General features: G+C 35.7%; 1 protein-coding gene across 1 annotated transcript in view; it reads right to left on the reverse strand.

Annotated features, from left to right (window-relative positions):
• Window positions 1-8,251: 8,251 nt before the first annotated feature.
• LOC124795862 (E3 ubiquitin-protein ligase highwire-like) overlaps window positions 8,252-13,917 on the reverse strand; it is a 327,500-nt gene continuing 321,834 nt past the window's right edge. Inside the window, exons 36-38 of the mRNA XM_047259943.1 lie at window positions 11,558-11,767; window positions 11,137-11,404; window positions 8,252-10,029 (exon numbers count right to left, since the gene is read on the reverse strand). Coding sequence (XP_047115899.1) covers window positions 9,914-10,029; window positions 11,137-11,404; window positions 11,558-11,767 — 594 coding nt within the window. The 3' untranslated portion in view covers window positions 8,252-9,913. The remainder of the gene's footprint in view (window positions 10,030-11,136; window positions 11,405-11,557; window positions 11,768-13,917) is intronic.

Raw genomic sequence — 13,917 nt, forward strand, 5'->3', positions numbered from 1 at the left:
TGTGTGATGAAACTTGGTTTTGTTAGTGCTGAAACTTGTAACGATTGACAATATGGAGCAAGAAAGTGAAGTTGATAGTAACAAATGCAATCAGTTTTGTCAGTTAAAGAAAGACTTTAATGATAAATCAAAAATTCTAGTTTTGAATAACAGTAAATCGAGGGGTGAGACACTGGGCAGCACCTTTTTTTGGAGGATTTTATAGTGCCAGATCCATAGTTACAGAAAGAAACAATAGAAGCAAAGAAGAAAATGCTTTAGACAGGGGAATTACCATATGATGCCACAAAAGGGAGGCAAATGGAGCACAGAAATATTGTCAGAGGCTTCAAGGAAACAAACAGAGATAACAGAAAAAATTAGTAAGGAATTAAAACAAGCATTAAGAGATCAGTATGGTGTGACACCCACTGATAACACAAGCTGATAAATGTATAGTTATGGTTGAGCATATTACAGTAGAGAGAATTTACAGGTAGAAGTGCAATTTACAACCAAGACTATGGAGGAGATTAAATTAAAAGCACACATAAATTATATACAAAAATTAGTAAAAGTAATCCAATAAAAATTGCCGGAAACACATCGAGTAAACATCACCAGGATGGCTACAATAAAAACAAGGTTAAAAGAAAGCAAGACAAGGAGGATGTTGTAATTGTGATATGTAAAATGTACAAGAGGAAGGACATAAACAGACTAATGTGAGTCTAGTACTGGCATGCAGTTCACAGATGGAATTTATAAACAGTATTCCATTCAACAAATTTATCCCAGAGGATCGTTTACACCCAGTCTTATTCATATGAAATTTCAAATGTATCATGCCAGATGCATTGCTGGAAGTGCAAAAGATGTTTAGTTGTCAAATTATTAGAAGTAGTCAGGTGAAGGGAGCGACTACAATAAAACAGAATGTCATAAAGAATTCGAGATAGCCTCCTTGCAAAGTACTGGTCACAAACCAGACAAGAAGGGATATTGAAAACAATTATTCAACAATTGCATAACAGAAGGGATAATGGGAATTTTGCAACATTCCTGGAAGGAACTAGAATGGAGACAGTATTTAGAAAATCCATTCGAGGAAAGCTTGGTCATAAATTAGGTTGTACATCACCTACCATACTATGTTTGAGGCAGATTGATAGGTATGATTATAGAACTGGAATAAGCAAGCACAATATCAGCACAAATGGAGGAAGAAGGAATAACCATGAGAGCAGTTGGCATGGAGAGTGGCAAGAATATAGAGAAGCTCATCATCGCTTTAGATATAAAGACAGCTGGAACTGTGGGCAAGGAAGACGTGACAGCGGCCTAATAAAACAACTGGGGACTACAGTGCAGAAGTTTTGGACAGGATGATTTTGTATGCCAAGAGGAGAAGACAAAACATGTACACTATGGTGTGAAAGCAATACAGGGAGAAATGGAAAGCAGGTAAACATTGATTAGTTTCAGCTCAGACCCGCCCTGAAGCTATTATCAAGGGGGAAACTGTGTCAGTCACAATTATAAAGACAGGAAAACCTGACAAAAAAATGAAATACAGTCAGAGAAGTAAATTTCAAAAATTAATAGTTAATGTGGATACTGCCATAAAGAAGTCTGTGGATAGTAATGATAGAGTAAAGCAAATCGCTCAAGAGTTGAGGATATTCACTAACAGAAATACAAATAATAACATAGGGAGGAGCAGGCTGAATTAATCGTCCACATAAAGGAGACGAAAAACAGGTGGCAGTAATGGAATTAGGAACAGAAGATATATGCCAAGGAAAAGGAACAGGGACAACATCAATAGCAGAAGGACCAAATACACAGATAAGTTCACTGAACGGAACAAGATGAAAGAATCTCCATGGATGCTGTAATATCTGAGAGTTATATTAGCAAAGAAACTAGTGATCCAAACATCAACAGATATAAAGTTCATTTTAACGGTATAGTGGATTACTCTATCACATAGTGTGACGACAGTACAAGAGTTGTAATTAAAGAAGAGACACCAGATGTGAACAAGATCAAAGCAGAAATTGTCACATCATCTGAGACATTACACAAAGATAGAGAAACACAAGATGAATCTTCAGCTTCCAGAATCAAATCAAGGATATGTATCACATTTAAAGAATAACTGCCATACTTTGAAATTTAATCTATATGCCATGAAATGGAAATATGGAACTGAAAAGAAAAAAAAAGGGTGAATTATATTATGAAAGCAAATAGTTAACATTCAGCAATTCTACCAAATAAAGGGAATTGTAAGCTGCTGAGGTAGAAGTAGCATGGTTGAAAAGTGAAGGTGATCATATCTAAAAATCGACTGAGAACTGCAAGGAGACGGGAAGATGGGTGATGCCGGAAAATACACTAGTTCTGAATACTCTCAGTTTGGAACAATATAACAATACAAATATGAATGACAACTACACAAACAAAATTTCAAATTATGCACAAGGAATGCATGATGATAAAAGAAAAGGAAAAGATTTGCAACCATCAGAAGAACATTAAGTTTGTTGTACAGAAGAAGGAAAGACATAGTGTGTTTACAAGACTGAAAAGAAATGGAAGGAAGAAGAAACAGGAATACTGATTAACAGTTCCGTGACCATGATGGGGTGCTGCTTACAGCATAAAATTTTATGTGTGACACAAATATGAAGACAATGACTTGGAATGCTGAGTTACAAATCTTGACAACTTAGATATGCAGGAACTCTAGGTCGAAAAAAGAAACAGGATGGGACTTCTTGTGATCTATCAGTGAAATGATACATAAATCCTCTGTTCCAAGACTAATGTGATGGAAGAGTACTGTGAGGAGGACAAAGATAAACAAATAGAAGTAGGATGTTGTTGTTTTGTACATGGCATGATTGTGTAAATGGTGAATGGAGGTCTGGGCACATGGCTGCCATATTAATCATGTGCTGGCTACAATGTAAACAGAGTGGTACAGACAACACAGAAAGAAAAGGAACAGCCATACATCGCAGCATCAAAGTCCCTATGGGGTATCAACAGTGGGAATCAAGGCAAAATCTTAGGCTGTGATTTTTACCCATTCCGGCCACAGAAAAAGATACATCAGTACCAAACTACGTGCTGCATACTAGGTCCTGCAAACAACAGGCCAGTTGCTATGAGCTCAACCTACACCCGCAGCAATGCGAGCTTGTTTTATAGGACCAGCCGTACCAGGAACACACCAACATACACACAAATTTACATGATGGTGCCATTGTAATATGTGATGTGTGCACAACATAGTGATTCACCAGTGAAGATGATAAGAGGCAAGTGTGGAAAGAAAAATTTTGTGCTAAGCAGAGCATGGAAAAACATGAGTTTTTATTTTCACTCGATGTTCATGATTTTCTTCATTGTATCATGTTTCTTCCACATATTTCGTTTCTTTTACAGAAGACTCCTTTACTGTTTTCATTTAGCTGTGTAACACCACACTGAATTATACTATTTTAACTCATAACTAAATACCTATATTATTTCCATGTTAGTTTATACTGAATTCCTTTCATCATATCTTCAACGTTGATATGAAAATTTACCGTGTTACAACTAAACGATTTTCCACCTGAGTAATTTGTTCATGTGAGTCACCATAACTTTGATTTTTTCATTTTTTTGTCTTAACGTAGATTGAGATATAAGTGATACTTTCCTTGTGTGTGCATATATACAAAGAAAATTTGTTTCTTTTGTGTGTTTTACGGGTAACTGCCTTTTTTATTTTATTCTTGTCAGTGAGACTATGTTTTCATAAGATGGCCAAATGGTCTACATTCCTTATTTTACAGTTCCTTGCTATCTTTTTTGTTAAAAATGTTAACATATTTGTAAGGAAACAGAGATCTTGGTTTGTTGTATGCAAATGTTTGTGAATTTAAGATCAGGGAAAGAGCAATGTGGAATAAAGTGCAACATTATTTTACTTGTCACTTAATTGTGTGCATCAGATTATCTATTATCAGAAGTTTTAGCTGTTGGATGTCATTTTTGGTTCTGAGAGGTTATTTTTTTATGTATATTGAGGATCTCATGATAATTTCAAAAACAAGTTAGTGTGGAGGGTGTAAGTGTACTGCTCACCTTAGTCAGAACCATGTACCCTTTCTTTTCCTTTTGTTCTTTTTGAACTGCAGCACAGGTAGTGCACACTAGAGCTGGGTGATCTGCTCCCGAACTGTTTCAAAGAGCTAAAATCTTCTATGTAATGAACAACTGGTGATTTGGAAAAAGGGTGGTCGCTCTTCAGGACCAAATTGTCTCTCCAGAGATGAAAGTGAATGGAATGAAGATTCTAGGGCAGGTTGGTACAACAGCATTCCACACAACATGCTGCATTAATCACTATGGCACAGGGGATTATAATAAGAACCAGTCCCAAGCTGCAGAAAAATACACTGTAGACAATGTGTTTGTTTGTGTTTATGTACCTTACTGTTGTGAGCAGCTTTTGTCTACCACAGAAAGAATAGAGAGCAAGAAACGTCAGTTTCCAGAATACTGCATTAATGCAGAAAACAATTTCTCATCTTTTATTTCCACTCTTGATTTGAAAAGACAGCTTGTAATGAATGTGCTGCAGCTCAGCCATTAGTGAGTGAGAAGGAACTTATTCACAAGACCTGTTTCCATGCTCTCTGCTCAGCTACTGCTCCTGATGGAGCATGGAGTGATTTGCAGGTGAACTAGCTCCTGCCACCCATCCACCACTTACCATTCATTGTTTGTCAGCCATTCACCATTGACTGTCTGTCAGCTGCTCACCATTCACTGCTTGCCAGACACTCACTGTTCACAACTCGCCAGCCCCTCACTGTTCACCACTCGCCGGTTTCCCACCATTCCACTACCACTCCCAACTCCAAATGGAATGGATTGCCGGGTGACTCAGGAGCCACCCCGCTCTTTGCAGTCTTGGCTCTGTAACTAATTCAGCTTGCTGAGCTCTTGGTTCATTCACTGTTTGACCTGACTGCTTTCTGACAATGTTTTGTTATAATAACAATGGTATGTATTGTTAAATTTTACTACTTAAAAAGTGCATCTTGATAGCAAGTATTTAAATTTTTCCATGTAAGATGTTTTTCTTTGCTTTGGGATGTAAGTCAACCACACTGTCTTCACCTAGATTTTCAAGTGATGTATGGAATTGTTGTACTGACTGAATAAATAAGTGGAATTGCCACTACTCCCAGCAGATAGTTTCTTGTTCTTCTGGCTCCTCATCATATCTAAAAAGACATCTGAAGTCCAAGCATTCAAAAGTACCTCTGGAATGGTGTGTGTCAGGAAGCCAATAAAAATACCAATCAACTGATGACATCTGAGAAATCATTCTCGCGAATAGTCCTCACCAATGCCTACTTCCACTTCAGATGAAGTTCTCCTCCCAGGAAGTCAAAGTTAGTCTCCATCTATATCCAGCCCACCACTGTCATTGGGTTCCTGCAAATGCTGATTTACTTTTTTTTATGCCCTTCTTCCAACTGAATTTCATTTGCAACAATCCGTAGGTAAATTTGCCAGTGTTATAAAGCAGATCATAATAAATAAAATTATGGCATTATAAACACAACATTTTAACAAATCATAAATACCCATTGCCAAATTTATAATTTACACGTTTGAAAAGCATTATCAAATTTTCTAATGCCCAGTTACTTAATAAAAATTACAGGCAAACAACTATAAATAATATTATTTTCTATGCATACACAACACATTTTATACATGAGAGGACTCAAAGTCATATCTTCTTGAGTGCTTCCTATCTAAAGAAAAACACACTGCAGAAAATATTTCAAATTGGGTAAATGTTGTTATCACCAACTGCAGAGAGATTAGTTAGAGTGATGAAGGCAACTATTGAGATAAAGAAACTGAGTGTAAAATCTGTAAGAACAGCTCTGGGATTATTCAACTAAAGGTTGTGCCAACTGCATCATACAACATTCAACTTATATGGAGACATGTCACATATTCAAATCTCAAAAGATATGAGGGAGTCAAGCTATGCATTGTAAAATACACTCAAAACCGGATAACCCATATTTTGGCAGACACGACCTGCTTCACTGAAGACCTCATGGCAGCTCATAACCTTATATCGACCCTACAATACACTAGACTCCTGGAAGACAGACAGCAAAAACCAAGAAATGTGGAGCATGGACTCCACAACATCCCAACAATGACAAACAACAAATTTGAGGAAGCCAACTTCCAGCTGCACCTATTGCCCATGGAATACATTTCCAAACATGCCCAAACATGCTCAAGTACAGGATACCACAACCCCATCGACAGTTGCCAGTGCACTGCATGTGGAGCACCTTGCAACACAAACTGCATCATTAAGTGTAAAGAAAGAATTTTGTCATTATCTCACTATGCAAATAGTAACTTTAGTTTACTGATCAATACATTGCACAAACCGAGTTCAATAAAATCTTAATAAATATAGAGTTTAAAATCACTGCCATAATAATGGCCTACTCTTCAAACATGAAATTAAATGCCACACTTTTGAATCTGTCACAAGTTCCAAACTTTGCGCATTCTTTAAATCTCACTGTGCAACACACAATACAGAAGTCAGTGCAGAAAACTGTTGATGATGTCAAAAGAGCATTTATATTCTTCAAAAAAGTGCAGATTTGTTTTAAGAAAACTGTGGTAATACAAAAAAATTAAACAAAGAATAATCACCAACCTATTACTAACATAATGGGTGCAAATTCTTCAATTTAGGGAGGAGTTCAATGATACTATCAGTCACTTCAAAGGAAGCCACACTCCAGAACCTGTTGCTATTAGCAAGCTAGACAAATATTTATTTGAGGCATATTTGCCTACAAGTAGTCAACCCTTAAACTTGTGGGAATCTGGATAACTTCTGTACCTAACAGTTCATCAATCGGTTCCAAAAAAATTACGTATTCCAGCTACACTGGTAGCCCGTGAGAGCAGCTTTTTGAAAGGACGACAGGCTTGCACTGAGAAATGTAACCAACTCACTTTGAGTAATGTTGGTCAAATTTTTGTTTATAAAGCTTAACATTGATTAGTTCCTTCCTCTTAGGCACATCAATTATCATGTTGATTGTAAACATCAACAGTAAATAATTTCAAGAGGTAGAAAATTGATTTCAATTATGTTGTAGTATTTATTTTGTTTTTAATAAAATTATGATAAAGTAAGAAGAATGAATTTTATTTTTATAATTTCTGAACTTGGTAAAAGTATTCAGAATTCTACTGCAATATTTTTAAGTTTTACTCAAGACAAAAAGTAGACCTTTCCAGAAATTTTAAAACTAGAAGGAACATAACAGAAAATTATTAATGGTCCTCCTCTGTTCTTTCGAATTAGGTTACAGTAAAGTGAAAATACAGCCACAGTGACCTTGAATTAAAAAGGCAAAGTTCTCAAGTGATTCTGATCCAATCTCTGAAAGAATGATTTTGCTCATCACTACAGTGAGCAGTAGGCATTTTTTTAGAGAGCATGGTTGAGTGTGCCAAGCCAGGGAGCAGTAGTATGGATGTGAGGCACATAGGAGCATTAAAGCACATATAATGAAGTTAGTTATCTGAGGAGAGATTAGATGATATCATAAGTGATTTATGCAGAATATATCTAAAATTTGAATTTTTTACATAACTGGATGACTGATCATTGGTAATGGACTTACATGTATGAAAGGCAGAACTATAATTTAACATTGTGCCTAGGAATCACAGTAACAGAAATTTGAAAATAAATTCCAAAAGTGTTGTGAAAACGGATGTGAACTGTTATTCAGTATTTACCCAGTGAGTAATTTTACATGCTAATAATAGTAACGACTCCAACCTTCGTCATATTGGTTACGTCACAGTTCATTTACTAAAAAATGAATAAGATCTACGTATGTGAGCTCTACTAATAATTAAACAGTCTAATTGCTGAAATTAATTAAACTGTGATAACAGTTTCTTAGTAGGGAGCTTACATAGTCTATGAGGCATTCTTGAATAGCCTAATTTGTAGAATACTGTCCATGCAAGGAAGACATAGGTTTGAGTCCCAGTCCATATCACATTACAATTACAGATGGTTCACTTCAGCAGAAGCTTCACTGAGGACTAAAGGATTTCATTTGTGGGTAATCTTCTTTAGCGTAGAATCTATTGAAAGTAATATCAAAATGTATCACTGTATACAAAAATGTAAACATTATTTGATCACTTTTATTGTCTTTTCCAAGATGGCATAAAAACTTAACAAATACATAGTATACAATATTTTGGTGGGTTTGAAATGCAATGGAAGAAAAATGAAAGAAGCCTCATGCTCAATGCCCTTCGACATTATTAGAGGCAGAGCACTGGTTGGGACTGGACAAGAATGGGGAAGGAAATCAGTACATCCCGCCTTCCACCTTAATCATGTTAAGTATAACATAACTCTAGAGGGCCAGAAGAGGATTTGAATCACAATCCCTCAAATCTAGCTTGATGTACAGAGAAATAGACGATGATTACAGCACCCAAAATCATATGTATCATGACAGTCTCCAGTAAAATGAAAATGTGCAAATACAGTTTTTGGAGTAGCTGGAAATATATTTTCATAAAATATTTTCATTACTACAAGATCATATGCTATCCAAAATTATTATTTATTTATTCTTACATTGTTCTTTATGAGTACCATAGCAAATGCTTGCTGTTGTTACATCCTATTAGCATTAGATTTATAGGTAGCTTTTTTTTTAAGAAAGAAAGTTACTTAAAGATTTTGGTATACACAGTATTGTGAAAGAGGAAGGGAGGGAAGACAAGAGTGTAAAATTTTGGCAAGTGATATCGTAACAGTAAAATATTAAGATGAGTACAAAGCACAATAAAACGTTACAAGAAAAGGCTGATAACAGTTACGGGTAATGGACTAGGCATGAAAGTACACCAAAAGAGCACACCCATTTGGTTATAAAAAATAAGTATCTGTACACAAAAACACATTTCTGCATGTGTTGTTACTGTCTCCACATACATGACAGCATACAACGTTATGCTGTTTACCAGTGATAAATTCTCATAAATTCTATCAATAACTGAAAAGAATTTATTGGAAAGTATGGCACATTTTTTTTACAATGTAGACCTCAATCCAGTTACAGAGATAAAAAAAATACATTTTATATATGCTAAAAAAATAAAAAGGAACAATAGTTCATAAACTACTCTGTAAAACATGGTAACTTGTTCATGCACACTTTACAATCTGTCATTATGTACACATTTCATGAAATTCACAACTAGTACACTAAAACTGTATCACAAATGAAAACCCAGACATCAGGTTTCTTGTTGCATAAAGCTATTAAAATGATACGGAGTATATTTCTGTAATGTTCTTGCCAACGTGCATACAGTTCCTCACTCAGGATATATTAGTATTTCTTCCAAAATAATCTAGGATATCACATTAAATTTCTTACTTTTTGTCAAAGTATTCACGGCTTTGTTGTATTTTGCATATCCTTCAAATTTTTCAAACAGCTATCTGCAGTGTCTGTAAACCTCTCCTAATGCATGGTTCATTTATTTACACTGTGAGTAAAATCAACATATTCTCAGTGCTTACATCGTGGTATGAGTTTTGACCTGTGAGCAAGGCAAGTATTGCACTATTCAGTACTTATCAAAAACATTAACAGTTTATGGAGACCCAATGTGATTACTTATGAAAATAAAAGATACTGCTTTCTCAATTACACACTTTACAAAGATAATATATGTGTTGGCATATTTAATATTATAGCAGTTTCTTTTTTTAAGTCAAGAATGCATTAGATAAATGATTCTTGATTTATAATGAGACATTATGTTAGAAAGTGTGAGCATTTCGACACACCCCACATCCCAAAGCAAATTCTTCACCAGTTGGTGGATGCTTCACGTGGAGTGGACACTCGTCTCCCTCAAGCTGTTTTGCCTTGGGACCTGCAACAATATAAAATAAGGTTACTGCAACCAACAAACAAATGATTATTGTTCATCACACAAACTCCACACATAGTTGTAATTATTATGCAAAAGAACACATGCGGTTTGTAAACAAATGATTGATCAAGGCGGCTTAATACTGCAAGAAAACATGGAAGACTCACCAAAATTGACTGAGTGCAAGAAATGGTGTGTGTTATGAATTAATAAAAAGCATTAAGTTGAATTTGTTTCATATGCAGACCAGACTCATGTTAAAGAATGCTTTCACTGTATCATAACAATACTCAAAAAATGTATAACAATACTCACAAAATGTAGGCCTTATTTCAGATTAATTTGGTTAATGTAATACGCTAAAAAATAATCTTAAAATATTTCAACTGTCAGAACATGCATTGGTGTCTTTGTATAACTTTTTTTGGAATTATGAGATTCTCCCTTACAGAATTTTTTTTAATTATTTGTGGAACATTTGGTTGGAGAAGAAGTAAATGATTTCAGGTCTGTACAAATAACTAATTGTCTTGTAAAAACAAGAATACATCAGGAAATCTGGGCATCTGGAGTGTTATGCAATATCAATGATATTCCAGCTTTGGGTACTTAGAAAACTGAACAGATGGCACACTTCCTTTTTCATATCAGTCCACTGGTGGTAGCATTTATCACAAAAAATTGCATTATAGTTTAGAAAATGTTGCAAGTGTTTGTATATATTTTGAACAATCAGTTTCTTTTATTTTTAATACCACGTGTGATTGTACTACACTTATACTGAGGGAGGTAGAGATGGAAAAATCCTTTAGAGGCTGTGCAGTTATTTGTACAACACAAAATATGGTCATCAGAGAAATTACTCTCAAAAGTATTTTTCCTCATTCCTCGTTCCAGTGCCACAATTTACTGTGTTTTCAGACTGACCTAATTATTTCTATATGCATTTTACCTTTGTTCCTTATCAAACAAGATAACCACATAGTTTCAGGATAACTTAAGATGTCAAAATTTGATATAAAGAGAACTGTTCTGTACCATTGACATGCACTGACACGCTAGAGATTACTGTTAAATATTTAAAAAAAAAAAAACATCAGTTACAACCTGCAGGACATGATGGGAGTTCCAGACGGGGAATGTTGGTGACACGCTGAAAGTCGTCATGGCAAGCATTACAGAAATGAGTAGTTCCAAAGCAGAAGAAGACAGCTACTGAACAACAGTATCTGCACTTGTACTCAAGAAAATCTGTCCCATGTTTTGGGCACATCTGGGCACGAGATACATCACTGCAGGCACCACAGACCAACTCTGTAGGGTCATACTCCTCTCCCACTTCTGCATCGCATCGTGCTTCTCCTCCATAATATGCCTATGACAGAAGAGCATAAGATAAGCTTTAATATGGATCTGATACAACTGTCAAATTTTGAAAAGGCATCAAAAACTTGTTTTCTAAAAAGCCAGTGGTTATGTAATGTTGGTATTTTTCCAGACGCATATCATATTAATGGATATGACAAACCTTATTGCATTTGTAGCAAACATAATATGCATATCTATCCATTGCATAGCTAGCAGGATCATTATGAAATCGAGCTCCTGGACTGGTTATTGCTTCTGCCTTATGGAGTCCCTCATACTCTAATCTCATAAGAGCTTTTCTGCGAACATCTTCATACAGGTCCTTCACAGGCGCCAACAAATCAGCCAGGACTGAATGTTCTATGCTGGCCTAAATAACAAGCAAAGCAAATAATGGAAAATCCAGGATGGAATAACAATAATATGAATTGGATAGATTGCTAATTACCACACAGAAGAGGCGTTGAGTAGCAGAAAGGCACATTTAAAAGTAGACTGTAGGTTATTACTGAGTTATTGGGCTAAGTCTTTCATCAGAACTCTGCCTCAGTGCCTGGAGACAACAGTGGTCATGTGAGTAAGTTGTGCGCACGTGGATGTGAAAGAATGCACTTGTGCATGCCAATCATTTGACTTTCAAATGTGCTTGTTTGCTCCTCAATATCTCCTCTAAGTAATATGAAAATCAATTATATGAATATAATAGAGGGAAACATTCCATGTGGGAAAAATATATCTAAAAACAAAGATGATGTGACTTACCAAACGAAAGCGCTGGCAGCTTGATAGACACACAAACAAACACAAACATTCACACAAAATTTAAGCTTTCGCAATCAATGGTTGCTTCATCAGGAAAGAGGGAAGGAGAGGGAAAGATGAAAGGATGTGGGTTTTAAGGGAGAGGGTAAGGAGTCATTCCAATCCCGGGAGCGGAAAGACTTAACTTAGGGGGAAAAAAGGACAGGTATACACTCGCATACACACACATATCCATCCGCACATACACAGACACAAGCAGAGAAAAATCAGTTTTAAATAAACAAATAAAAGACATATCATTACTCATTCAGTAGGTTAACTGTAACAAATAAGAGTAGAATCAAATAGTTAAGTACATTATAAACGTAGGCTTCTGCGGCCATTGTAACATTCAATAAAATGTTTCTGGGTTTGTGACCGCATTGTCAATATATACAAAACTACTGATGTTTCTGTCCCCGTTGCAAGCGACCTTCTTCAGGGTGTTTTTGTTAATGTTGAATGAGAAAATTTTGTTTCTTAGATACCTGCAGATATAGCTGTTATCTAATTCTGATAGGCTGTTGGTCTGCAGGTATATAAGAAACAAATTTTTCTCATTGAGCAGTAAACAAAACACTCAGTAGAAGGTTGCTTGCAACAGGGACCGAAACGTCGGTAGTTTCATATATACTGACAATGCAGTCACAAACCCAGAAAAATTTTATTGAACGAATTAAGTACATTGTTTGACCAACCCTGAATTCTGTACATCCTTGCCTTTTAATTTATTATGGAATCTCTGAGCTATATCCTGCAGTTTCTGGACTTACTAACTTTAGGTGATGTGTGGTAAACTAAAAGCTTTGTGGGTTGATTGCCTCATCTATGTCAAAATTGGAATTAATGTTCACAGAATTATGCAAAAGAGATTTGTTGTAAACAAAGCTGAGAAGAAATGCATTAAACATATGCAAGAATAACTCTTCATATGTGAGAAAGAAAATAAAGATCTGACATTAAAAGAAAATGACCCCTGATTTTTGAGGACATACAACTGTAATCCTTCACTGCTGTTCTGCACTGAACAAACATAACCAGCTGAAGCCACTCAGCTTTCAACAACATGAGGAAGGTGCCAAAGCAACTGAAGCAGAATTGATAATTGGAAGGAAACTGAAAATATTAATCAGGATGACCAGATAGGGAATCTGGTCATCCTGATTAATATTTTCAGTTTCCTTACATAAGGCTGATGTCTAAAGGGTTTCCGGAACAAAGCTATAGCCCATACCAGGCAGATACAACCTTGTACTTCATCTGTAGTGAGCTTGTGAGTGGGCCATTAAATTCTGTCTTTATGTCTTTCTTCATCAATTTTAGCAATGCAATTGATAGAAACAAGAAAAGGAACAGAAAACAAACTGCTATACATTCAATCCAAAATGCAGGTTTTGTTCATCTGTCTTTCTCTCATTCTAGCTATGAGTTACAATATTCCTTTAACAGAGAGATTACTGGAAAATACTGACTGAGATGTAAGAAGAAATCAGAAGTGCAATTTTCAAAGAGAAAGCCTTGTGGTTTTCCTAACGTGTTTCGGATAAACTACATAAAATTTGAAGTACTTGAAAAGATTACCGTAATTATAGCTGACCATTTATGTAGAATATATGTTCCTCAGTAGTGGACACGATCCCCTACTAAACTAAGTGACATTAGACTACTAAGTGACATTAGACTACACTGATTGTTCTTATTCCAAATACTGATTCCATT

The sequence above is a fragment of the Schistocerca piceifrons genome, chromosome 4 (genome assembly GCF_021461385.2).
Source record: "Schistocerca piceifrons isolate TAMUIC-IGC-003096 chromosome 4, iqSchPice1.1, whole genome shotgun sequence".
In the NCBI taxonomy this organism is placed as follows: Eukaryota; Metazoa; Arthropoda; class Insecta; order Orthoptera; family Acrididae; genus Schistocerca; species Schistocerca piceifrons.